The sequence below is a fragment of the Pollachius pollachius genome (genome assembly GCF_949987615.1).
Source record: "Pollachius pollachius genome assembly, chromosome: 1".
NCBI classification, from domain to species: Eukaryota; Metazoa; Chordata; class Actinopteri; order Gadiformes; family Gadidae; genus Pollachius; species Pollachius pollachius.
The window spans coordinates 30,143,935-30,171,920 of NC_136934.1; the positions used below are offsets into that span (position 1 = coordinate 30,143,935).

The window sequence follows — 27,986 nt, forward strand, 5'->3', positions numbered from 1 at the left end:
GACATAGGAAGGTTCATGAGCAGTCGCGCTCATTCATTGAGCGTCACAAGATGAAATAACATTTAATAGATAACACTTATTTTACAAATGAAATTTATTAGCGTTGCTAACTTTATATTTGTATTGTATTCAATAGTTTAATCGTATTTAGCTAGTAAACTGAGTGTATTAACACAAGCTAGCTAGACTATGATACACTTTAAACACTCAGTTTACTAGCTAAATTCAATACAATACAAATATAAAGTAAAAACAATTGTTATCTCTATTATGTTATTTCGTCTTTTGCAACATGAGCGCAAATTATTTTTGAAACCTGCCTGGCAACAGACAATCGCGTCGAACAATGACTTAATGTTTCGAAAGCGGATTACGTAGGCGGTAAAATTTTCGCCCCGGTACAATTTTGGTGTGACAGCGCCATAATAGTAATTATAATATAATTACTATAATATAATTACATAATAATATAATAATAATCACTATATTTTTTCTGTAATGTTTTTTTTTCCCCTCAAATTCTGTAAAAGTCATACTGCAGCCTATACCGTAAATCGAAAACTCTTGAAGTTTTCAGGTATGGTTACCAATTACCCCCACTACCCATAAACCCAAATTTGTGGTACTGCACCCAAAGGTGGCGCTATTGTAAAAAATCATGATTAGGCTTATTTCTCCTCACCAGATTGACCTGGACTCAAGATTCAAGTATTTATTTGTCACATGCTTAATTTGAGAAACAGAAAGCAGTGAAATGGGGATTGCGACTGCAACTCCCAGCTGTGCAAAGTTTAATAATAATTGAAAAGTAAGAAGATTGGAGTAAATAATTAAAATAAAATAAAAAGTTTATTAAGAGGGTGGAATTATGCATTCATCGTCCGTATGGCTTGGGGAAAAAAACTTCTTCTCAGTCTTTCTGCTCTGGCCTTTCGAGAACGCAGCCTCTTTCCAGAGGGCAACCATTGAAACATTATATGGCCTGGGTGATGACAGTCCTTTAAGATTGTATTTGCCCTTGACAGGCAACGCCTAGTGTAGATGTGCTGAAGTCCAGGGAGTGCAGTGTTGGTGATTTTCTCTGCACACCTGATGACTCTATGCAAGGCCTTCTTATCCTGAGAGTTGCTATTTCTGTACCAGGTTGTGATATTTCCAGAAATAACAGACGCTGTCTTGCTTTTTTTTTTTTACCAGGTTGGAGATGTGTGATATTCATGAAAGGTCCTTAGAGATGACTTCTCCCAGATATTTAAAGTGGCTCACTGTCTCCACCAGGGCACCATGGATGTTCAGTGGTGTGTGATGTACCCTCTGCTTGTGCCTTCTGAAGTCAACCACCAATTATTTTGTTTTGGCAATGTTTAGTTCAAGGCTGTTGTCATTGCACCATGATGTCAGCATCTTAATTTCATTTAGGTAGGCTGTAATATCGTTGTTGGAGATGAGTCCAAACACTACTGTATGATCCGCAAATTTGACAGTAGAGTTTGAGTTGTAATTGGCTGTACAATCATGGGTGTATAGGGAATAAATCAGGGGGCTTAGAACACATCCTTGCGGGGCACCAATGTTGAGAGTGACAGTATTAGACATGCAGCTCCCAATCTTCACCACCTGTGGCCTGTCCGTCAAAAAGCTGAGAACCCAGGAGCAGAGAGATGTATTAAGACCTAGATGTTTGAGTTTGGTGACTAAAATATTTGGCACAATGGTGTTAAAGGCCGAGCTATAGTCAATGAACAGCAGGCGTGCGTAATTCCCCTTCCCTTCGTCCAGGTGGGAGAGAGTGGTGTGGAGGACATGGGATATGGCATCATCAGTACTTCTATTGGGTCGATAGGCAAACTGAAGGGGGTCTAATGAGCCAGGTGTTGATGAACATATAAAATCTTTTACCAATCTCACAAAACATTTCATCGGCACTGACGTCAAGGCTATAGGGCGGTAATCATTTAAGCTGGCTGGGTTGGTCTTCTTGGGCACAGGAAAAATGGTGGATATTTTTAGGCACCTAGGAACTACAGAGTGGGCTAGAGACTGATTGAAGATTGTAGTTAACACTGGTGCAACCTGGTCAGCACATGATTTTAACAACCGCCCAGGAATGCCGTCTGGGCCAGCAGATTTTCTGCTGTTCACTCCTCTAAGTGCTCTTCTCACGGCATGCTCAGAGACGGAGATTGACTGGTCTTCAGGCAGATCGCACGTAGCACCGTTGTTAAAACTGGCTGCAGGGCTAACAGCGTTGTTGTGAAAATATTCGTCACTGACCTCAAAGCGTGTGTAAAATGAGTTCAAATCATTTACCAGTGAAGGGTCCACAACATCCGAGGTGGCCGATCGTCCTCTGTAGTCAGTCATCATCTTCAGTCCCTGCCAGACACTCCTGCTGTCGCGATTGCCTAAGTGCGTCTCCACCTTCTCTCTGTACCGCTTCTTCGCCGCTTTCACTGATTTACGCAGTTGGAAGGAGGCCACTTTGTAGGATGTCATATCACCAGATGACAGGCCATTGTTATATGCAGATGTTCGTGCGTTCAAAGCCTCACGGATAGATCTATCAACCCAAGGTTTCTGATTTGGATACACCTTCACAATTACCTTGGGGATAATTTCATCAGTCACTTGCGAAATGAAACTTATCACCACATCGGTGAACTCATTGATGTTGTCAGAGCTCTTCCTGAACATATCCCAGTCAACATCAGTCAACACGTCTTGCAGCATGCCCTCTGATTGGTCTGTCCACCGTTTCACTTCTCTCACTGCCGGAGAACTCAAAATTCTTTCAGAATATTAATCTCTAGAATCAGATGCACTTATAAAACCCTAAACATGTTTACTTTTCAAACAGTTTCATACTAAAGCTAAACATGATAAAAAGATTTACAGGCTACAAAAATAATCAAAAATTCATCAAAATAGGCACATAAAATCTTCAGACCAAGCCTCACAAAAATCATCGAACAGAATTTGTTTTATTTAGTTCCATTTGAGAAATATTGGCCAATAAAGTTGGAGCAGTTAGCCCATTTTTCTTATATGACCATTTTGTTATTGTATAAAAAAAACACACAAATATTATTAGGTGGATACCAATACCCCCCACTACCCATAAACCCAAATAACCCTAACCCTGTGGTACTGCACCCAAAGGTGGCGCTATTTAAAAAAATATATGAACTAGACTTAATTCTCCTTACCAGATTGACCTGGACTCAAAATGATTTCATCATATTAATCTCTAAAATCAGATGCATCTTTTTCACCCTGGTCTTCTTCTCTAAAAATGTTTACTTTTCCCACAATTTCATAGAAAAGCCAAACGTCCACAGTCTCAACCCATTTTGCCTATATGACCATTTTGTTATTGTATAACTACCATACGGCTATCAATAGGTGGCTACCATTAACAGTGCAAATTTTCAGATATTTATCTGTACTCTTTTAAGAAAGCCCTTAATTCTCTTGTGAAATGTGTGCTTGGAGTTTGCTTGATGTTGTGTGCTTATCAATCAACATTTTCACCATGTGAATGAGGCTTTATGCAGTTCAGGAATGTCAGTGGCTCAACGGGCTAATGCCGTGTACGGGTGATCATTAGGTTGAGAGTTTGAATCCTGATTAGAGCATTATAAACAAGCTGAACATGACATTCTGGCATTGCCACTCATTTAAGAACATCAAACAGCACCTGTAATTCATCAGGCAATCAACATTCTGGTTCATTAGTTTCCAAGAATCGGACTGCCAAGACAAAATATGGCATTAAGGGGAACTTTTTAATTTTTCCTTCATAATTAACTCTGTCATATTTATATTTCTTCCGTTAGTGTTCTTGACTACAAATGATTAATTTCCCCAGAATTTCAACGATTTTTCAAGTATATGCTTTGAAGAAAGCCCTTAATTCACTTGAGCAATGTGTGCTTTGATTTTTCTGGATATTGTGTGCTTATCAATAGACATTTTGACCATGTGAATGAGGCTGCAGTTCAGGTTTATAAGTGGAACATCTTTCCTTAAATATGACAATTATATGTTACATTTATATATCTTCCATCAGTTTGTTCTTGACTTTTAATTTTGCTCGGACCCCGTTAATCACCGCTTGCGGTTAAATTTATTATTATTATTGAAATGCAATTGAAGAAAATGGTCAAACTCACGTTCAGTAACTAGTGGGACTAATGCCCATATCGTACGGCAAAATGTAGGGCTTAGGTGGAAAATGTATTGATAAATTGAACCCTGAGGCTCTAAAGCCTGTATCATCTGTATCAGAGAATTGATTTTAAAATCATGCTGCTCACCTATAAATCCCTACATGGTTTAGGGCCAAAGTATATAACTGATATGCTTCCACTGCCTTCTAGACCACTAAGATCCTCTGAGACCAATCTGTTAATTATCCCCAGAGTGTACACGAAACATGGGAAAGCAGGATTTAGTTACTATGCAACGGATAGCTGGAATAAACTCCCTGAGCATTTAAGACCAACTCTGACCACTTTTAAAACAAGACTGAAGACTTTTATGTTTGCTTTAGCTTTCTGCTAAATCTGAAATACATTGCACTTTCATTTTTTCACTTTGCCTTTATTATCTTTCACGTATCTATTTTATTTTAGTATATGTTGCCTTTATTTACTTTTACGTATCTATTATATTTTATTACTTCAATCTATTTTATATTATTATTTCATTTGATTGTATGAGGATGTTGCTATGTGAAGCACTTTGAGTCTGCCTCATGGATGAAAATTACTATATAAATAAAGTTGCCTTGCCTTGGAAAGGCAAGGCTACATTAAGGGTCTGAATGAGGACATTTACGAAAGCTTTGTAAATTCTCCTCGGTTTCTGGGTAGTGTCATATGCTACATTATGGCAGGGCAATTCTGCTTTGAATAGTTTGTATTGATATAGGTTTATTGTGTATATTCAACTCAAATATCAACCATTTAAGTTAACACACACCCACATACGCGCACGCACACACACACACACACACACACACACGCACATACGCATAGACTTCCATGCACCTGCGCTGCCTCACTTAGATCAGGTAACCTCCCACCGTGTATTTAACAGAGAGTAGACAGAGCCGAGGGCACTCGCCCCCGGCCGCGCTTGCTGCACCACCTGCATTTGTGTGCACCATATTAATTTGGGTCCACTAGTTTAATTAGTTTGGGTTGGACATTGGAAGCAGTTCCTGACCGTCAGCAGCAGAGAGCTGTACGTGAGTATGTAGCTTAAATAGTATTAACCTGTTCATTGGAAAAAGATGTCTTTGTTGGGTTGATTATTGCTGATATTAACAAAAGGCATATTATGGTGCTGGCGTTTGATTTTATTTACGTGGGAAAAAAAAGTTTTTGATTCATTTTAAACATCTTCATCAAATTCATCACAACATCACATTAAGTCAAGTTGATGGCCTTGCTGAAGCCTGATTTATTTTTGCATTGGTAAGTCAAGTAATTGTACCATGGTTGTGGAGTAGGATATGCAATGTGAAATTCATGAATGATGAATGTAGTTTAACTATGTTTTATAATTTTTTCTTGAGATGGACAAACTTGCATCTTGAAAACCGTGTTTGTGTAATGGAAAATGTATATGCTTAAAAGGCATTTGTAAATATTTTAAAAAAAATAAGTCAAATTCTAATCAAATTTGATTCCATGGTTGAGTAAAAAAGGAAAGACTGGGATATATTTAAGATGGCATGACGTAAGACTGAAGATGCCAAGTCATTGTTATCTGTACATGCTTTACAGAGAGTGTTTATCGCAACAAGCTCTCTTCTGACTTCCATGAGTCCTCCCCATAGGCCAGGTAACTAGGAGAGCAGCACGGGAGGAAAGATCTCAGAGGAACACAACACCTTATTAAGGCATATTCGGCATAGCAACCAAAACTCTCCTTATACAAGCTGGATTACAGCTCATCTAGGTTTGAATATTATATTTTGTTAAAATCCTAAATGACTCACACATTACTAACCATGAATAGCAAAGTAATAAGGGCCATTTTGGGACGTCTAGTAACTGAATGGGTGCTTCATGTTTAGTGAGATTGTTGTTGTTGATGTCTTTGTTTGTTTGTAGGTTGAAGCCTTCGAGCATGGCTTCCATAGTCAGGTCCCTGCTCTTCCTGCTCGTCCTCGTCCACGCAGCCTTCGGTAGGTCCACTTGAACACTGACCAATTAGAACTATCTGCTTCCTTTCACACCATGATGGACTTGTGCATGTGTGCGTCCTGTTGTACCCACGTGTCTGTGCCTTTCTCTGTTCTTTACTCAGCTGCTCTACCTGAGACGAAGCCCAGCGACCCATCCGTTCCAAACCCACCTGCTCCAACGGACATGCCCGGAGACCAACCAACTTCCTCTAATCATCAAAAGCGTTTAAATAGCATGGCCAGAAAACTGGTAAGTTCAGCGTCAGGGTGGTACGTTAGGACGACTAGGACTTCACTGTTTCATTTTTATTGTATTGAAAATAACCATATTATATCACAGAGGCTTGCATCCGCTACACACCTCCCGAATATCTAGTCAGGAAAATGTCAGGAAGTATATTAATATGTATCTCAAGGTAATCTGATGATATCTGTCTGAGAACTACTGAGCTGAATACTCGCCTCTGTGTAGTTTTACCTACTCAATGCCTGAAACACCGTCAATAACCACAGTCGCAGTAACGTGCTCACCAACCCGGACAGGAGGGTAAAAAGACTCCACCCCCATTAGATCTGCATGAAGCAATAGCAGGATGTCGATAGACTTAACTTAAGTGAGTTTGCAGTGGATTTCATGGAACATCATTTTCTGATGCTCAACGCTCAAATTATGGATTTATATTGAAATTATGATATGATATGAAATAATATTACATTATATTGTATTACAAGTTAATATATAATACGATATTATATGATATTACGTTATATTCTAATATATTCTCTTTTATTGAAGAAGAAATACACTAGGTGAATATACTGCCTAGTATTTTAAGTTAAAAAATAGTGACACATCCGGTGGCATGTTTTAAATTAATTGTTCAATTGAGCGTATACATAATATTCATGTTACAGTGCAACAATCCATTATGCCATTATTACCATTAACACACTGCTTCATCTTATTGTTCCAGATGATGAACTGCATCAACAAGGGTAGGAAAACCATGTTCAACAATGTCATTGATTTTGAATTAGATTTGATCACATTCTCCCAGTACTAGTTGAGTGTTGTTCAACTCTTTTGCTCTTCACAGGGTTTCAAGTCCCCACAGGGATACAAGACATTCTCCAAAAACTCGCTGGGATGTAAGTAGTTGCCTTTGTGTGTGTGTGTGTGTGTGTGTGTGTGTGTGTGTGTGTGTGTGTGTGTGTGTGTGTGTGTGTGTGTGTGTGTGTGTGTGTGTGTGTGTGTTTGTTTGTGTGTGTCCTTGCTTGATCTGTGCGGACATTGATCATTGACATTGGTCGTTATTCTGAGGACTATCGAACATTATATTATTAAATTGGTTTTGAGTAGTTTATAGATAGGTTTTCCTTACCAAAGTGGAACATGTAAAACAAGACGATGCTTTGAGGGATTGTCCACTGAAAGGTTGATATGTTCCGGCTGGAAAAAAAAAATCTGCCAGAGAAAACACATAATTTGACAAAATTAATCAAAGCCAAATTTCTTTCTTTCTTTCTGTCCCTCTTTCTTTCTGTCTGTCTTTCTGTCTGCCTTTCTTTCTTCCATTCTTTCTATCTTTCTCTGTCTTTTTTTTCTTTCTTTTTTTCTCTCTTTCTTTCTGTCTCCCTTTCTTTATTTCTTTCTTCTGCCTTCCTTTCTTTTCTGTCTTTCTCTCTGTCTTCCTTTCTTTCTTTCTTTCTTTCTTTCTTTCTTTCTTTCTTTCTTTCTTCTCTCTCTCTCTCTCTCTCTCAGGGAAAAAACCAACACAGACAAGCCACAGCCTCTCCTCAACTTCCTCAACACCCTGCAGTCACTCCCTACTAAGGCCGCAGACGCCAACAGGGACCCCCAGGGCACGGTCCCTGGCTTACCACTTGAACCAGAAGTATGAACACACACACACACACACACACACACACACACACACACACACACACACACACACACACACACACACACACACACACACTCTCACTCTCACTCTCACTCTCACTCTCTATCTCTCTCACTCACTCACACTTTGTAAGAACACACTTCTACAACATATGTTGTGTCTGATTATCTTCTACCTCTTCAGTATCTGAACAGGGAGCTGTGGAATAGCTCCAACCCTCAGGCCATGCTCAAGTTGATGAGGTTGAAGACATCCTTGGTCTGTACAACAGTACACACAGTCGCTTCAAAACGCATATCAACACTTAGATAGCTCTATTCCCTGCTGATGTTATGTATGCATGGGCTTCCTCCCAGAAAGCACATGCATGTTTCATGCAGGGGTTCCTAGCGCCGCTCTCCCTGGACAGCTTGATGGCGGGAAAGGACATGAACTCAGAGGACCACAACAACCTGCTGTGGGCCGCCCAGCCCCTCCTGAAGGACATGCCGCCCTCTGACCTGGCCCTGCCCCAGAACATAACGCGGCCCAACATGGAGAGGATGTGAGTGGTGGTGGTGGGGGTGGAGATGGTTGTGGTGAACACGGTGGTCCTGGGTCTATTCGCGATTGTCAGACTGTAAAGTTGCACACTGAATTTGAATCCATTACTCACCACCACCCACACTGACGGGGCCGTCAGACAGCAGCTCAATGTACCCTCACTGCACCACACAGTTCCATCCTCGGCCACCAGTATTTTAACCATAGAGGAAGACCTTAAAGCAGATCTTCCAACGTGTGTCGTGCTTTTATGTGTTTTTATATATATATATATGTATATTTATATATGTATGTATATATATATATATATATATATATGTGTTTATATATTTGTGTGCGTGTGTGTGTGTGCGTGTGTGTGGATGATTGCTGGTTTAAGCAGCAATCATCCACACACACTCCCACACTATATATACGACATGACGATGCTGGATGAAGTGCTCCGTGGTGGCGTGCGACTGACTCAATATGTCATCATGTGTGTTTGGTCTCCGGTGTGCTGCACTGGGCTCAGGATGAGGATGCTGAAGGAAGGGTTCGCCTCCCTGTCAGAGATGCAGAGGACTCAGATCAAAAAATGGGTCAGGCAGCAAGTGTCCCAGAACAACTTCAACTGCACCGTCAAACCCAGAATTGCAGCAGCTGGGGGTAAAAAGAACAATAATATTAACCATTACCATAACATCAACAGAATCAACAACAACCACAAAAACAGTAATCATAGCAAAAACAACAGGAATAACAGCAAACATCTACAACAACATATTTCCTGTCTGGGATTAGTTAATGACATTTCTTGTAATATTAATGTAATAATATATAACATCAATGATGATAATCTCACCTTAAAGTTTGCCTTAAAGTTTGCCTTAAAGCAGGGGTAATGTGATGTAACCCTGGTTAAGTTGTGTTTGTAGATGGGGCCGTCACTCGATGCCCGAGGAAGCTGAAGTGGCTGGCCATGAAGGAGATGATGATGATGGGGCCCTTCCTCTCCCGACTGAGGCTTACAGAACTGGACGCTGCCTCCGACGACCAGGTGTGTGTGTGTCGGTGTCTGTGTTTGTGTCTGTGTGTGTGTGTGTGTATGTATGTGTGTGTGTGTGTGTGTCTGTCTGTGTGCGTGCGTGTGTGTGTGTGTGGTGTGTGTGTGTGTGTGTGTTTTGTGTGTGTGTGTGTTTGTGTGTGTGTGTGTGTGTGTGTGTGTTTATTACATATCTCAATGATATAGTTTCCTGTCCTCCCTCCGTTTCCAGCTGTGTGAGTTCTTCCGGTCTGAGAACTTCAGCAGCTCATTCCGGGCCGTGGCCGGGATGAGCCCAGCCCTGGCTAGGAGATTCCTGGACAGGATTAAAAAGTGCACCAATGGCCACGAGGAGCTTTCACAGCAGTTGGAGAGGTGTGTTTGCTCATTCAAATTCCTAGGCTGGAATTCTATACAAGCCTCCACTGATTAACACGGTGCATGTAAGAAAGGGTCAGAGCAACTAGACCCGGCAAAAGCAGGACCAGGCTTTTTGAATTGGTGTCTCATTGTATGGTAGGGTACATTCAGACTGGGTCAAGCTGCACCTGGGCCGGTTTCCATTCAGTTAATAATTTGAAAGGGACTGGGTCTCACTCGGGCACAGGTGCTTTAGCCATGGGTCGCAACAACATTTGTGTAAGTGGTGTGTGACCTCTAGTGCTTACTGAGGCTCACACTGCGTGAAAATAGGTTTATCTTGACTGGAGTAGTCCTTGATACTCCCGGATAGTCCACAGGTAATTGGATGTATCCAGGAGTTTATCCGGTGTTACGCGGACTGGAATATGCCCTTTGGGGCCTGATCCCTGCTCGGTGCTCGCAAGGGAACATTTGCATTCCATACCTTGAGACACCAGTTGCCATGGTGAATAATCCCCATCGCATGCTTGTAAGGGAAAATTTCCACATCACACTTAAGGCCACCAGGTATCATTCAAATAATCAAAAGTATAACCTTGGATGCTGGCTAAAGGACTTAACCCCTCCTCTAAAACCCCTTTGGTCCAGTGTGTGGACCAATGAGATGGGTTTGATTTCTTATTATTTCTGTTTTTTTTATTGGTATTGTTTTATGTTAGCAGGTAGAGCCATAGGTACATTCTACAGACATTGTACAATTTTTTATTACACAAATATTATACTTATATCAACTCAATAAAGTTTTCAAAAAAAACTGGATACAAGACGTAACAGGTGGAGCAATGGGTTGATGGGGGAGAGGGGCAAGCTGAGCCTGCAGGGTTGAGGGTAGGCTGAGGGGGGGGGAAGGAGGTGTGAAGTTGAATGGGGAGAGGGAAATCCTTTGTAATTTGTATCTCTATCTATATATATAATGGAAGGGTGGAGTGTGGCAACTTTCCCTGCAGTGACATTACTAGCATTTGCTCAAGGCTGCTATCAGTATCCTCAGAAATATTAGGCCTTCTACAAAAACAAAAAGGAGTTTGAAGAGGCAGCACTACTGGGTGCTCAAGACAGCTGCCACTGAGTTTGGATTCATCAGCCAGTGAGCCAGGACTCCGCTCTCACGATACCACAGACAGGACCCAAGCACGCAGAGCTGAACTGGAATGGAGCAGGGGGTCATAAAAGATCTCACCTGGCCCAGGGGATAAAAGGTATTTAAGGGGGGGAAGGCCCTGGGGTATAAGATGACAAGCCAGGAGCCTCGCCCCAGGGAGCTAAGGAGCAGACGTTCCTGACTGGATCAGCACTCAACGTCTTTATATTGGAGGAAATTATCTTCTCTTAATTTCCCCTCGGCCGATCATTCCTTATTCCATAGTATAACCCCTCTCTAGGATTGGTTCACAGGGTGAGGGCCTCCCCATCGAACAGGATTCAAACCATGAGAATGAAGGTTGGACAACTGATGTTTTCTCTAAGCCATTATTGCCATTCTGCTCACATGCAGTGCAACAGGAGAAGATGAGGCTTTAGGGTAATGTTGTTTTATCACGCACGGCAATAGCATTGTGTGTGTCCAAACCACACCACCACTTTTATCTTGCACTATTTGTTCTGTTCCTGGGAATACAAATGATCATGCTATTGCTGCTATTGCTTCATGATGGATCACATTCATAATGCAAACGTTACCTAACAACTCAAATAGAGCTCAATAACCATAATGAATTGTTTCAATTGTTGTGTCTTTTTTTGCGCCCCCCTCCCCCGCCGCATAGCCTAAACGTACTGCCTCCATATGAATGAATGGCTGAACTGGCATTTTCACCGCAACGCCTGATTCCTTAACCAGTGGAGCGTTCTTCCTGTGTCTTTACCATGTCAAACTAAACTGATGGCTGATTGGTTTGACCCCTTCAGATTCGGCATGTTAGCCTGTTACTATAAGGACGACCCACCAGTGAACATGACCCTTAAGTCCCGCCTCCTCGCACAGCTCAACGAGTGTGACAACTTTGGAGCCCAAAGGGTACTGCCCACTTATCCTGATCCTTTGTTTGGTTCTTGTGGCAGTGGTTGTGGTTTTGGTGGTGGTTATTGTTATTCAGGTCCTTCCGCCCAGCACACTATCTTTATCAACATATAGTCTCCCCACTGTCTCCAATTCCTCTTCCTCCCTCCCTTTAGCTGAAGAAGCTACTGGTTAAGAAGCTGACGTCGGGGCAGCTCCCCAGCCTCCCAGACCTGCTGTTTATCCTGAGCTCTGGTATGTCCAAGCTCTCCTCCCAACAGCTCTCTTCGTATACCGCGGAGGAGCTCAAAATGACCCTCAAAGGGGTGGGCAGCAGAGTGAAGATGAGGTTGGGCCTGGCCCGGAAGCTGGTCAAGAGTCTGCTGCAGAAGGGGGAGGTGAGTGGGTCTGTGGCACCCAAACATTCCCATATCATCTTCCTCACATGTCTTTTGGTGTCTCTTCATTTTTGTGTTTCCTTCTGCTTTTCATGGATCCTCCCGGTGTGCGCTATCAGAATGTGAGCGCTGAAGACCTGGTGTCAGTGGGCGGCGCTGTGAAAGGAGTCCCACTGAGGATCCTGAGGAAGATGAATGCCAAGGAGATGCTAAGTAACGGCAGTCTGGAAGACGTCACCCAGATGATGACCAAGGGGCAGAAGGAGGCCCTGATGGAGGGGGTTAGTAAAGCATGGAACTCATTTAATAATACATCTGTTTGTTGAATTGTGACTCACTCATAATCAACTATTTGATGATGATTTTTAAAGATGAATAATAATCAAACACAAGAGAGCGAATAATATCCAATAAAAATATAATATACTAAAAAGTGCATTTAGAAGTACACTGAGAGATGTACAGTGAGAGATATTGTAAAGGTCACCGTCCAAAGCATCCATGTTTTCACCCATAGCTCCGCAAAGACGTGGAAGCCTCCGAGCTGATCATGAAGCTGCCAGCCCTCCTCCGCTCCACCCTGTCCCTGAACGACCTGAAGAGGGCCAACCTCACCTCTCTGGACCAGGTGGAGGGCAAGCAGTGGACCCGAGCTCAGGTGCCTCCCCGCTGCTCTGGAACAATTCCTTGGCTAGATTGACTGGTGGATGGGCAGGTTTTATTCTTAAGAAACCTTTGAGTTCATAGAAGGTCTTTGTATTTGAGTGGAGTAAATAGCTCTAAAATAGCCTAAATAGCCTGCTGGTTTATGAAATGGTGGCGAGAACTGAATTCATGTTATTTTTTCTTTCTTCTAAGGCTATATTCCTGCTCAAAAAGCTAATGAAGAAAAACATCAAGCCCAAAGTTATAAGGTCAGACACATTGATTACAACATGATTACTGCAATAAATTGCTCAAATATATTGAGAAGAAGAGCAATTTGACATTGGCGTAATCATCTTAAAACCCTATTTGTTTTAACACCCCTGTGTGTTTGTTTTGCATGCTTGATGCTGATTGGCTGAGACAGGCGACTGCAGCAAGCCATTCTGGGCATGACCTGTAGGATGATGGAGAGAGTTGCTGAGAAGGACTCTTTAGAAATGGTTGACGCCTTAACCGAGACTCCACAGTTGCTCTCAAAAGACCAGGTACACACAGACATCCTCATGTCTACACACACACACACAGGCATGTTTGCATAAATTTTAGTATTTTTATTTTTATTTATTCAATATTGTAGGTCACCTGTGCTGCCCGGAAATTATTTGCCGCATATGAGAGCGAGAGACGCAGATATTTCCTGAACGTCACAGACCAAGAACTGGAAGTCGTCCCTACTCAGATGCTGATCCACCTGGCGTGAGTCCCTCCCATTCTTCTGCCCTAACTGCCCTTTTACTCTCTCCCACCCAGAGACCCGTTTCACCCTGTACATTAACGTGTGTCCTGGTGGTTGAACCACTGCCCTCCATCCAAACCTAGCCACCCTCCCCCATCTCCTCCCTTACACCAGCGCCACCACCCCTCATCCTCGCCTCTCTCGCTGTCTCCTGTGCACCTCTCTCTCTCTCTCTCTCTCTCTCTCTCTTTATATATATCTCTCTCTCTCTGTCTCTCTCCCCCCCACCCTCTCTCTCTATTTCTCTCTCCCTCATTCCCCTGCCTCTCTCACTCCTGTACGGCTTGACTGACACTCGCTCCGATCTGACAGAGCCAGGAAGATCCGGAGCCTTCCGGACTCTGTGTGCGCCACCTTCCTGACCAAGATGAGTGGCGCCAATCTGAGCTCCCTGGCTCCCGGGTCCCTGTCTCGCCTGGCGCTCACCAACCGGTCGCTACTCTGCCTGGCCAATGTAAACACTGATCCTTTCTCTATGTTATCACTGAAACACAATGCATTTCTTTTTTGTAGAGCATGTGCGGAGCCATGCTGAGGTGAGCGTACCTTGTGTTTTATCCAGGGCCGCAGCATGGCTGAGGTATCAAGCGAAGAGATCCTTGATCTGGGACAGCTGGTGTGCGAGCTCTCTCCAGCCCAGCTCCAGCTCTTCAGCCAAGAGGCCCTCAACTCCAGCCTGCAGGCCATTGCTGCCTGCCCTCACATCCCTCGCCGACACCACCTGGCCCTACTCCGCCTGCTCAAGCAGACTTATGGGTAGGAGTGACTCTCATCAAGACCGGTTTAGGATTCATGCAGCAGAACAGAACATTGAAAGACTGCATGGGAAGAGACTGAATCTGATGTGTTTTATTCTAATGTTCTGCAGAAATGTATCTGATTGGTCCCAAGAGACAATGGAGTCCTTCGGTCCTCTTCTCCTGTTGGATGAGTCAGAAATCAAAAATCTTTCGAGTTCCATCTTAAAGGTGTGCGTCAACATCAAGTCCGTGATCTGCTCTCTCTCGTTAATATCTTATACCAGCAGAACATTTTAAACCTTCCTATGCAATAGTTTTCTTGTGTCTATGGTTGTCCAAACTACTACTACTACTACTACTATTCAAAAGATATTTAACATTCATAAGCATCACCTGATCTACCTCCAAGCCATGGCAGGAGGCAGTTCTATCTGACCTGAAGGACAGCATGATGAATGACATCTCTAGCGACCTGAGCGCCGGCCTCAAAGCCCTGAGGAGGCTCCTCTTCTCTATCAAGACCCGGCCTGGAGGGGCCCGCAGGAGGAGAGGAGCAGGTCAGCAAGCTGTCATTGATCAGCTGTTTGATGGATCACTGCGATTTTGGTGCAATCACTGTAATCGCTAATGGGGCTTATTAAAGACAACGATGAAAGGAATACAACCTTAAAGAGTGTCTTCCCAGTGAAGCCACTGTTTCAGTTGATTTTCAAACGCTATGAGATGTGTTTTGGGCTGAAAGTTCTAGGTAGAAGGGGTGTGTGTTATCCTCATGTTACGACCCACACCAACATTGTTAATACCGTTGTTATGCATGAGCGTTTTAATGAGCATGAGTTGTATATGGAATGCGCCTCACACCGTACATTACACTATATGTGTCTGGGAAGCCTAACTCTCGGAAGCGGGTATTAAATAAATGACTGCTCAGACGGAGCTTCACGATCCACACACATATACCATAACTTTCTGAAAAGCTCAACTCTTCTCTCGGACGCCTTACATAGTCAACTGTTGCCGAGGCACAGTTCCACACGTCCACACAAACTGCACCTCTGGTGCCCCTTGGTCGTGACGTCAAAGTGCCTCGGAAAAGGCACTGAGAAATCCCAAAAAGAATGCCACCTGCCTCGCCAGCAGAGTAGAATGTCTACACAGTGTTTTAAGAGAATGGCAAAAATACAGAATTTAGCCCGTTTTTATCTAAATTGGGGACTTATTTCAGTAGCAGTGATAAAATGGCGTAGATTACTATGTTGACGATCATATCAGAAAAATTATCGCGTTTAAGACAAAAACAAAAATGATTTTGGGTTCACTGGCCCTTCAAATGATTATAAGTCTTAACCTTGATAACTTGGTTGTCTGGTTTTCATATATCCATCACTGATATTCAATTAGAGCCAAGTCATGATGAGACGTTTTTTAGAACAAACAGCCACTCTTTCATTGGATGCATTTATCTTTACCCCCGTCGTTATGGTCTGCAGACGTCGCCACCGTGGCTGAACCCACTGTGCAGCTGATTGAGGAGCTGGCAGAGGACAATGACCTCTGGACCCCCCAACAGCTGCAGGGCATGTCAACAGAGACCTTCATGGCAACAACAGAAACATTGCGCTCCATCACTGATTACAGTTCAGATCAGCTGGGTGTACTTAAAGGAAAAGCTGTGGAGGTAGTCTACATCCTAGAGGCAAACACCTTAACCACGAGACTATGCATCCCCAAATTCACTCACCGTATGGCTTCATTTCTTCCAGGCATTTGGCCCGGTGGGCAGTCTAAATGAGAGTGTGATGATCCAACTGGGGTGTGTGAGCCAGGGCTTCTCCGGCGCAGAGCTGCAGGCCCTTCCCCTGGCCCTGGAGACTCTGGAGGAACTCTCAGACTGCCGCTGGCTGCAAACGCAGGTGCATCACATGAGCAATGAGAAAGACCCTCTATGACGTTCATGATGACCTAGAAGATAATATAGCTGGAATGAGATATATATACCATAGATAAGGGTATTTAATCTTGGATATATAGCGTGTATATAGGGTACAAACTACTACTACTATAGGGATATAGGGTATATAGCCATGGATAAATAGCATGGATATAGTGTATATATCCATGGATATATAGTGTGGATATAGGGTATACAGCCATGGATATATAGCATGGATATAGGGTATATATACATGCATATATAGTGTGCATATAGGGTATACAGCCATGGATATATAGCGTGGATATAGGGTATATAGCCAAGGATATGTAGTGTGGATATAGGGTATTAAGCCATAGATATATAGCCATGGATATAGGGTGTACAGCCATGGATATATACCATAGATAAGGGTATATATCCATGGATATATAGCATGGATATAGGGTATATAGCCATGGATATAAAGCGTGGATATAGGGTATAAAGCCATGGATATACAGCATATGTAGCCTATATCCATGTGGGATTTAGGATATATCCCTTCAAAGTGAACCTCTGTTTAGTATGTCTTGAGTATGCCAAACACAATTGAACAATTATATTCTGTGTTTGACACTAAGTTTGATGTCTGTTGGTGCTCACAGAGGGTCGCTATCTGGAAGGGGTTCTCTAGGAGAAGCAATCTAGGAGCGGATTTGCTGGGAGCTGCTGATATAGTAACGCTCAACCAGTTCATCTGTGGCCTCAGCCCTGAAGACATAGGAAAGATCAAACCGGCTGCCTTTAGGTTGGGCTATGAACACAGCACAGCCAACACTGTCGATCCATCTTGGTCGTTGCATTCATATGACCTTACATGAAGTGTGTGTGTGTGTGTGTGTGTGTGTGTGTGTGTGTGTGTGTGTGTGTGTGTGTGTGTGTGTGTGTGTGTGTGTGTGTGTATGTGTGTGTGTGTGTGTGTGTGTGTGTGTGTGTGTGTGTGTGTTCTGGTATGAAGAGACTCTGTGTCCTCAGTGGGAGACATGCAATGTCCATTATCAGTCATAAGGGAATTCAAGAAGCTGGCTGTGACTGTCCTTGGAGAGCCTAGAGATTGGACTGAGGCAGAAGTCTCCACAGTGGGCAACATTGTTGGTGAGATACAAGTTAATTTGTATTTTTCCTTTGGACACGTCCTAATTTAGTGGCTGCAATGGAGCTCTGTGTTCGTTATGAGTTTTTCTATTTAGTCCATTTTAGTAATCTACAATCTGCAACCTGCTCTGCATTCAGTCTCAAGGGGCGTCCTAAACCCCCCTTTTCTCCTAACCACAACTTTTGCATACTGGGTGAGAGATCGGTGTTGAAATTTAAATTAACGTTTTAAATGTATGTTCCTATTTGTCTCCTAGTGGGCCTGAACGCGGACGAGATGAGGTCTCTGGAGGCCCCTGTCTTTCCCTACCTATCCAAAGACAGCATTCATCGCATTCCTGTAGAGGTGTTCTCTGTGAGTCACTTCTCAGCTTCAAAATGCTTTCTTTCATTTCTATATTATTGTACTCATTTGCCCTGTTGATTGTTTCCCCAATGGGTCTTATTAACTAGCGGCTCCATCTTGGTCCTAAACTCAAGAGCTGGATTCAGGTCAATCAGACGTATTGACCAATCTCTTTCTCCTCCAAAAGGCCCTGTCCCTCACTCAGCTGAGGTCCCTGGGTGCGGAAAACCTCCTCATGGTGACTCCCGCCCAGAGAGAAGCTCTGACCACAGAGCAACGGGCTGCCCTGGACGAGACACTGACCGACTCTCGTGCGGAGGGGTCAGCCCCTCAGCCTCACTCCGCTGATCCCCCTCAATCAGGTAGGGAGATCATATACAAATGACCTCCGAGTTAATGGCATAAGCTCAAACCTGTAATGGTGGTTTATCAAAGACTACAATGACCAGAATGCAATGCAGCCATCAATTGTAATTTATACTTCGTAATGGCCATTTCGGTGTCTATTTGTCACGTATCAAATATGATCAATGAAAGTATACTGTTCTAAACAGCATAAGTGTTGCTTTTGAGGTTAGCGATAATGCCAAATTAATGCCATTGATTCGCTAGCGGCTGTACAATAATTTTATTTAAATTATTTTCAATCCATTGTATTGCATCTCTTAATAGGTGCTCCGTCCATGACCATTGAGGGCATCGTAGCGTTCATGAAGCCATTCCTCTTCCTCTTTCTCGGACTGCTGCTGCTTTAGAGCCGGATACCTCAGCTCACACTCACGAGCAGCACTATTAAGCACTTGCTACTGTGAAGAGGACCATAGATCTTTATACTCTATATTTACAAATAGTTTGTCAACATATAGAATATATATTTAGGATTCAATTGTAACTGAATGGAAGGTAATATTGATTGGTCTACATATAATGCTGTGAAATGTGGAAAATGAAGACTGTAGGTTAAAGATGGCTATAATAGTGATACAGAAGATTAAATGAGATGTCGGCACCATGGTGATGTACACAATTACAGGAAGACAACCTACATGACATGTTCAAATAACACATTTAATCAAATTTTTTGTCAAGGCAGTTAAATAGAAGTGACAGAGAGAGAAAGTTCTGTCTATATAACATAATAAAGTACATTCCCCAGTGTGTATTGTACATCCAAATTATTTATCTATGAAAATCGACTTAAATACGAGGTTATGCATGGTCATCTAGTTTAAGGCATGTTGGAGGAATACAAAGAATCACAAAATATACATTGAGTTTCTTTAAAGTTTCTCATAGGACAATACAAATCCCTAAACTACACTTAAAAAGCACAGCAGACATTCACACAATTAAAACAGACACATGAAACAAACACGCACACCTCCATCCCCTTACATGCCAAAGAAACAGTCAATCTGTTAAATATTGTTTACTTACTGTCTTTAAATTAATTGGTAGCAATTGCCTATAATGTACAACCCGGAAATTAAAAACAAAAAGTCCTTTTAGAAAATCCTCATGAGTAGAGAAACTAAGATTGATGTCACATTACAATGCTGTCATCACATTGTGGTCGCCTGTGAAGGCAGAAATAAAGAACAATCTGGAGTACAAAATCTATCCACCAAACTTCAGAGTGGCTCCCTGGGAGATCCTGAGTGGACATTACAATCATGATCACTTTTGTTTCTCAAATAAAATCGCAGTAGCATTGTTGGTTAAGAGAGTACACAGGGCCCCGACACGAGGAACACGACATATGAAAGGCACTTTGCATTCCCTCGCTTCATCCAACGCACTTCTAAACCTGCAGCCTCACTCTTCTGCCATGGCCCGTTTAACTTTTCTCTGCTGCGTTCTTGGCGTTAATGAAGGCCATCCCGTGCGTTCTGAAGTGCGTGTTCAGGTCGCTTGCTCTGTCGAAGCTCTTCCCACACACCCTGCAGGGCAGCCTGCCCTCGCCGTCCCTCCCCGGTGCCGCGGCCCCCTGGGAGGCGGGTGATGGCGGCAGCATGAGGTCCTCATGGCTCCCGCTTGGCCCGGGGGAGGCTGCCGGGGCCAGCCGGTCCCCGGGCCCCTGGTGGAGGTCCGCCGGGGCATCCCGGACCTTGTGGGTGATAAAACGGTGGCGCGACAGGGAGGACGCTGACGTGAAGCAGGCTCCGCAGTGCAGGCACTGCTGGCCCCCGCCGGCGGGCCCCTCGGTGCGGTGCTGGGGGATGTGCTCTAGGAAGACCCCCTGGTCCTCCGTGGTGAACCCGCAGGGGGCGCAGCGGAAGCCAGACTCAGGGAGGGCGGGGGGGGTGGGCGCGGCTGCCACGGAGAGCCGGGTCCTCTTGGCCGGGCTCGTCCCGCCCGCCGACGCCTCTTCTGGCTCGGCCCTCCGGGGGATCCTCCGGCCCGGGACACACCCGGAGCCACCGTCCTGCTCCGAGGAGCTGTCGTCCAATCCGCTGGCTCCCTTTAGCCGCAGGACAGGAGGATTAGTGGCACGTTATGCATAGCCTCACACCTCAGGGAGCTCATGATAGTGATAGAGGATGTGGTACCAGTGAGGAGTCCTGGCTGACTGCAGCGGTGCCGTGTCTCAGCTGAATGTGTCTCTCCAGCATCACCCTGCTGTTGAAGGTCTTCTGACCTTTGGTACAGAGCCTACACACACACACACACACACACACACACACACACACACACACACACACACACACACACACACACACACACACACACACACACACACACACACACACACACACACACACACACACACACACACACACACACACACCTCAGAAGCATGCCACTAATGTAAATAAGAAGAATGCAAAACATGTGCCCTTTGCTCCAAGCACAAAGGGCCTCACAAGATCACTGCACACAATGGTCAACAAAAGCCCCGTTCTGTAAGGACTTTATTTACAAAAACACCAACAAAAAAAAAATACAAATTTATACAAATGTCCACTTAATGACCAATTGTCAAACAGTGACCCTGTGTCAGCTCGAGTACAACACAGAGATAAACATGTGCTGTGTCTGAAATCGCGCACTTACATTGAGTGCACTTCATTATCCCACTTACTTATAGGCGCAGTGCTCTCATTTCTACAGTGCACTGTCAAAACAGCCTTCGCGCACCTACCGGAAATTAGTTTGCAGTTTGACGGTTCTTCTTCTGTGGTATTTTTTTTCTGCTTGATCATTTCCATAATTCTCCCATCATTTTAATAGCTATCAATTTCAATTACCATCAATCAATTTCTATCGATTTTATCTGTATTTATTTTAGCGCTGTATAGTACTAATCAACTCAAACTGTAAATATTTAGATTGTTTTTTTTCAACTGTTACAATGTCCTCCATTTTCAAATTTGAAATTCCCGCCCCCTCCGCCACGTAGACATGATGGCGGCCGATGAGGGTGGAAAGTGTCCATCGGTCCACACTCAAGTTTTAGATCGTTTTGAGTGCGCCACCGAGGTACTTCCAGTGCACTGCGTTTTGGCACACTGTCCATTTTTGCGCAAAGTCCACTCAAAAAAGTAAGTGTAAGTATAGAAGTGCACGATTTCAGACACAGCAATGGTCTGGTTCTGGACTGAGAGTTCTAGGAAGGAGTGGGAGGGACCCGTTATCCCCATGGTTACAACCAAGGCCAACATTGTGATACTTTGAGTACTGTGGTTGTGTATGAGGGTTATAACGATCAGTGTTATGTATGTGTGTGCCACACACCTTGGCGTTATACTACAGGTGTCCGAGAATGATAACCCTCTCGCTCTTATTTCAGTTACACTGACACAATGGGTCACGGTTTGGCTCGCAGGCCCTTTAAGTAGACAGAGTGGCTTGGAGGGATTTCCCTCCATGCGTTTGGACCAAGTAGGGGTAAGGCTCCTATATGATCCTGTTCTTTGATCGCCTCTCTCCAGGATCACAGAACAAACAGCTCCATTCTCCAGCCTGTTCTGTGATCCTGGAAAGCAGCGACCCACAAGGCCCGGCATGTGTGGGCTACTCACTTGCAGTGGAAGCCGCGGTTCATGCCCTTGTGCTTGACCCTGATGTGGCGCCGAAGGCTAGAGGTGGTGGTGAAGGTACCCTCACACTTGGTACAGGGAAACTTCTTCAGTGTCAACAACACACAAATACATCTGGTTAGCTTTGTAGTCCTCAATTAAATACCACCAGGTTTGGTACCCCTCTCGAAGGGCCCCGTCCCGGAGTAGCCCCAGCTGACCAGCAGCCCTGTCAGGGCCCTTACCAGGGGAAACATAACCAGAAATCTAATAACGCCAGCATTGGTGACGGTATATCTGAGAAAGAAGTCAGACATTATGTAGTGGGGAGGCTTTTTGGTGAAAGCTGACCTTGCCGTGCTGCTTGGCCATGTGGGCGAGGTAGAGCTCCCGCTCTGCGTAGTGCGTCTGGCAGGGCAGGCAGTTCCACGCCGAGGGGCCCCGGGGCCGCTCGCCGTTCACAGCCTCATCCTCGTCCTCCTCGTCCCTCCAGTCCTCCCCGTCCGAGCTCTCCGTCTTCAAAGGGGCCCGGGGCTGGGAGGCGGGGGCCAGGGCAGGGGGAGGCTCTGCCTTGGCTGGGACCGTCTTATGGGAAGCCTGGAGGATGGAGTTTGAGGTAGGGGAGGGGGAGGTTGAGAGGAAGGGCCACTCATGAGGTGAGAGGTAATACTTTGTCACATGTAAGTGTGCTTTTGGATTTGGACCCACTCAAAAAGCATCCTTGAATACAATTCGAATTGTACATCATTTCTGTAAATACTAAAGGAATAAAACCATTATCCAAGATGGACGTTACCGCGATGTGGTCCACCAGCGAGGTCCTCTGGGAGTACAGCTTGGGGCACTCGGGGCACTTGAACACGTGCACCGTCTGGTTGGCCAGGTGGGTGTCAAAGTGCACGTAGAGCAGGGACTTCTGGGTAAACACTGTGTCACACATCACACACTTATAGATCAACCTGCGGAGGAGAGAAAGAAGATCTCCCTGTTCAGAACACCGTGGACAGGAGTCACAAAGGCTAGCCAAGCGTGTGTGTGCGTGTGCGTGCGTGCGTATGTACTTGGGCTGGCCCCCGGTGAGGGTGGGGTGCTGGGCCGTGATGTGGCTCTGGATGCTGGGGGAAGACTTGAAGGCCATCGGACAGCTGGGGCACTTATGGAACATGTCACAGTGAGCCATTTGGATGTGAGACTTGACCGAGATCAGACCTCCGAACACCACCTGGCAGCTGGAACACCTGCGGAGGTGAAGGACACGGAGAACATCAGCTCACCTGAAACACTCCAGGTCTATGTTTACCCATGTCCTCTACGGACCAGCGGTGCTCACCGGTATCCGATGCGTCGGGTGAAGTGCAGGCAGGCTTCCTCCAGGTGGGTCTGGAAGGCCGCCTGGCTGGCCGCCGTGCCGCCGCACTCGGGGCAGACGTGGGGGGGGAGGGCCTTGTGGATGCGCTGGTGAGCGCTGGCGCTGCAGCCGTTGGAGAGCAGGATGGGGGGAGAGCACTCCTTGCACGGCTGGAGGGGTGTGGAGAGGACAGGTTAGCAGCGTGGTCACGTGAGGTGGATACCAACCGTATGGCGTTAGTAGAGCGGACTCACGCTGCTGTACGCTGGGTTGAGCTCCTGGAAGTGAGCGGCCACCTCTTCTTTGCTGCTGAACTGAAGCAGACACTCGGGGCACTTGTTGCCGGTGTACTGCACCGCTTCGGCCACCACCTTCCTGCCGGGGGCCTGCTGTGGCTGTACAGCGGGAGCCAAGGTGCTCACACTGGGGGTGCAGGAAAACGATGGTCCGGCGGAGGAAGTCACTGAGGAAGAGTTAGGGAGAACAAAGCAGCCCGATTTCACATTGGCCATATCACGTATATATTCTCGCCCTACTCTATAGGGGTGGGAATCACAGGGTACCTCACGATACGATATTATACTCGATACATGGCTTGCGATACCGATAAAATGGCGATACAGCAATTCTGCAATAATTTATATATTGTAACAAAAACGTGTTGCTGTTTAGGGGCGATATTTCCTGTCTAATTCTTCAGGAATAAAGCATAAAAATGCAAAATAAATTCTTAAAAGAAAAAAATATTATAGCAATATTTTGCGCCAGTGTATCGATTCTCGTATCGCACGAAGAAGGGCGACGATATATCGCCGTATCGATATTTTGTCCCACCCCTACTACTCCTACTACTACATAATCCCAGTATCCAAGGGGGTGTGTATTACTGACCGACGGCTGCAGGCTCCTGCGGTCCGATCATCTGCTCCACGGTGACGGGCTTCATGATCAGGTGGGAGCACTGCATGACCAGCCCGCGCTCCTTGTGCTCGCGGGCGTGCAGCAGCAGGCTGCACTTGTTGAAGAAAGCCAGCCGCTTGGCGCAGTGGTTGCAGGTCACCTCGATGCGCAGCGAGCGGCGGTCGTAGTGCCGCGCCAGGCTGCGCTCCAGGGCGAAGGCGTCACCACACTCCAGGCAGCGGTAGCCCTGTGGCAGGGGGAGAGCTCTCCAAGTTGGATACAGTGACGTTGGCGGAGGCACACTTTGATTCATATTCTTTAACTTTCAGTCATGGTCTAAACACAAATTAAACCGTATCCCCATCCCAGCACGATTTTCTATTAGCCTGGCTCTGCCCGCTTACATACTTCCGCTCAATTTTCAATTCCCTTACTACATCTGGGTTTGTGGTTTGAGGTTTTCTCTGGCCAAATTTTGCCGATCCAATCAGCGAACAGAGTGGCTGAAAACAATGATGTTGAGGTTGTGCTCTAGTTTTCAGTTGTAGTCAAACGTTAGCGATTGGTTATGGCACATCCAGAGTGGCACTGCGCAGATCCAATAGTTTTAAACTCCAACAGACACCCGCCCAAGTGAGTTAACGTTTGTCAATAGAGAGTGGCCAGACGCTCTGTGCAAATGAAATGAAGTACGAGAGTCTGGTAGGACCAGTCTAATTTTCTATCACTTTCCAGTTGAAATAATTCAAAAATTTGTATCTGTTCTTGTAAATAAATTATATTAATATAAATAATTAAGTATTAATCAACTAAAAATTAATTAAAACAATCAGAAATCAACAGTCTAATAATTACTTATTTTGTGATTGAGCTTTAAGTGAGCAAACCCTAGGATCTTGGTGTATAATCAGAATTTGACTGACTTCCAAATTAACTTGCATGGTCTTTAATCCAGTGTATATGAAGGACATGGAAGCTACTGGGGTTGTTGTTACCTGTGCGGGCAGGGGCAGGCCCCACTCGGCGGGAGGGGGAGAGCTGAGGTCCGGCTTGTAGCTGGGTAGCAGGTTCTTGCTGTTGAGGATCTTGTTGAAGGCCTCCACCAGGTTGGACTGGCTCTTGGAGATGATGGCCCCCGTGTTGTTCACGATGGAGGCGGGCCTGCTGCTCCCCTGGGGGGGCTGGAGTGCGGTGGGCGAGGACACCGCCAGCCCACTGGTCAGAGTCTTATGGCCGAGGCTGCGCAGGTCGGCGCCCACTGACCTGAACCTTGGGGAGGAGGAGATGGTGGGCAGCGCTGCCGACTTAGTGATGCTGACGGCCGCCGCAGAGACCTTTGCTTTGGTGTCTGCAGAGCCTTTGCTGTTCTTCACCTTGCTGGCGGCCACCAACATGGCTGTGCTAGCGTCCTGGAGCACTGACGCTGCGGCAGGGAGTTCGCCACCCTTTGCTGTTTTTTTCAGAAACTGTTGGGATGCGTCGGCCTTGGGCTTGCTGGTGAGAGCGGCCGGTGGTGGGAGTGGTGGTGAGGTGGAGACCGCTGCCGCCTTAGAAGAAGCTCTGCCTTTCCCCGCTGGTCGGGTCACAGTCCTCGTGATGGCGCCCGTAGGTGTTTTCACCATCTTGATTTTGACTTTAAGCGGGCGGGAAGGAGATGACATTCTGCCTGTGGCTGCAGTAGTGGTCGACACAAGAGCTGCAGTGGATGAGTCTGCTGTCAGACTCTCCTTATCCATTTTCCCTTTATATTCAACCTCCATTTTATCCACATCAGCTTTATTGACACCTCCTGTTCGGCTGTCCTGACTTAAATCACTGTCCATGTGCTCCACTTTGTCCAGACAGGTCCCTTGGCTGAAGGCGGCAGGTTGAACTGGACTTGGGCTGCACTTGGGGATCACATAGCCCGTTTGATCGGGCGGTGGGCTCTCGGGAGAGTCTCTGTCATCTATCACATGCTCAGGGTATTCCTCCTCTTGTAAGGTGGAGCCCTTCTGGTTAGTGGAGATGTGTGCTTGTGGTTGCTGGGAGACTAAGGGCGGAGTAGGAGATGTGGACGGCAGCTTCTTGGGACGAAGTTCAGTATTTAAGGACGTCAACAAAGAGGAGAGACGAGGAGCACCTGGATGTTTACCAGACTCTTTTTCAGGAGAGCAACGCTGCTTCATGGATATGGATCCCCGAGGATATTTTGGAGGAGAGGTAATCAGCAGCTCTGGGCTTTCATGAATCATTAGTGGGCTTCCTAAATCAGGCTCTGAATCCTCATCATCGGACTGAATGATGTGCCTTAACCTGTCTCCTGTACTCTCAGCCTGGGTAGGACCGGAGGCTTGGGTGCTGTGATGATAGCCCGGCTTCTGTTGTAGTTTGTGTTTGAAAAGAGGCGGTGGGTTTTGGTTTGAAGGAAGAAAGTGTGTGGAAGCTGATGAAGTTGGAGGTTGGACGGCAGAGCAATCAGAGATGATTGACGACTGCGGGTAGAGCAGTGGGTTCAGCTTGCTCATGAGGTCGGTTGTATGTCTAAGAGATTCTATTTGAGCTAGTCCCCTCTTATTCTCTTCACTAGAGGGCAATGCAGAATCACTTGACCAGTGGTCTCCGTTGGCCTGTTCCTTAGACTTGATGCCTGATTCTTCAAAGCCATTGGACTTCTCAGGTCCACTTCTAGGGTCACTGAGTGCTTTCTGGCTCAGCTGAGAAGCAGGAAGAGTATCACCCTCGTGTTTAGAGTCTAATCCACAAATAAAAAAACTGTCTGTGCTATCAATCGAAGGTTTGGTATCGTTTGTGAAGGTGTTATCAAGTTCTCCAGAGGATTCAGGCCTGACTCTATTCTTCACTATTACACTGACTACTGGGGGGTTGCTTTGGGAAGCTGGCGAACACGGAAAGCTAGACGGACTACCGTCGTCTGTTCTGCTTTTCCCCGAGTTCCCCTCCTGCTCCTCGCCCTCTTCTGGACTCGACTGAATGGCTTCCTTGGCATCAACGTCGGGAATGTCAAACGCTGCCAGCAAGTCGTCAAAATCGGGGGTCTTCATATCCCCCATTACCTGCAAAAAGCGTGAGACCTGAAAGTGTACAAACAACTTGCTAAATGCACGCAATAGTTCGTTCAGGTAACTTTTAACATTTCTAATCAAATAAAGCTAAAGTGGAACTAAAATAATAAACAGGATCGTCTCAATAGTACCTATTTGTAAGACGTAGTTGTGCGCTATCTGGACACGGCTCAGCGTGTCATGTCAGTCCTGCCACCAGTGTTGCCAGATTTCAAGCCCAATCTTGCAACACTTGCTACAGCGCGCTGCAGCCAGGGTTGTTGATTGGGCTGGAAATCAGGCCCAATCTGGCAACACTGCCTGACACGTTCGAGCGGTGGGTCACTGGTTAGCCACCACAGCTTTAGCATAGCTGGATATCGTTGTGTTTCAACTTTGCCTTCTTTTATTAATATCTTGCTGTCCCTGCCGTATTATTGTAACGTGTTTCTAATGCACGTAACATATATGTAGCCAACTTTCATACATTATACTAACAAGAACGTCAATAAACTTTGTTTACCTGCAAGCAGAATTGTTTCCTGCCTATTTTTCTTTCTGGCGCAGAAGTTAAACGTCACAGGTCGA

At 45.4% G+C, this 27,986-nt stretch overlaps 2 protein-coding genes across 3 annotated transcripts; one reads left to right on the plus strand and one right to left on the minus strand.

Moving 5' to 3' along the window:
• Positions 1 to 5,740: 5,740 nt before the first annotated feature.
• otoa (otoancorin) lies at positions 5,741 to 18,842 on the plus strand (the record flags this gene model as incomplete). The annotated part of the gene is made up of 29 exons (XM_079749200.1): positions 5,741 to 5,745; positions 6,123 to 6,196; positions 6,319 to 6,446; positions 7,171 to 7,192; positions 7,294 to 7,345; positions 7,959 to 8,091; positions 8,284 to 8,358; positions 8,457 to 8,644; positions 9,158 to 9,291; positions 9,561 to 9,682; positions 9,900 to 10,042; positions 11,999 to 12,107; positions 12,266 to 12,487; positions 12,607 to 12,768; positions 13,005 to 13,145; positions 13,346 to 13,401; positions 13,560 to 13,680; positions 13,773 to 13,891; positions 14,244 to 14,385; positions 14,494 to 14,687; positions 14,800 to 14,899; positions 15,081 to 15,228; positions 16,162 to 16,349; positions 16,435 to 16,584; positions 17,252 to 17,394; positions 17,605 to 17,741; positions 17,999 to 18,096; positions 18,275 to 18,449; positions 18,760 to 18,842. 29 exons carry the CDS (start codon positions 5,741 to 5,743, stop codon positions 18,840 to 18,842), a joined length of 3,564 nt encoding a protein of 1,187 aa, XP_079605326.1.
• Positions 18,843 to 19,134: 292 nt separating this feature from the next.
• On the minus strand, positions 19,135 to 27,986 carry znf687a (zinc finger protein 687a). Of its 2 annotated transcripts, none has more exons than XM_079742530.1 (11): positions 27,922 to 27,986; positions 25,350 to 27,428; positions 24,346 to 24,601; positions 23,709 to 23,917; positions 23,437 to 23,624; positions 23,168 to 23,344; positions 22,903 to 23,065; positions 22,458 to 22,703; positions 22,110 to 22,213; positions 20,637 to 20,739; positions 19,135 to 20,548 (listed from the first exon to the last, which is right to left on the minus strand). In XM_079742530.1, the coding sequence occupies exons 2-11, from the start codon at positions 27,405 to 27,407 to the stop codon at positions 19,925 to 19,927; spliced, it is 4,128 nt and encodes a 1,375-aa protein (XP_079598656.1). In that variant the 5' UTR covers positions 27,408 to 27,428; positions 27,922 to 27,986; the 3' UTR covers positions 19,135 to 19,924. The 2 variants fall into 2 exon arrangements, with proteins under 2 accessions (XP_079598656.1, XP_079598657.1); XM_079742531.1 differs by lacking the exon at positions 27,922 to 27,986 and adding an exon at positions 27,551 to 27,632.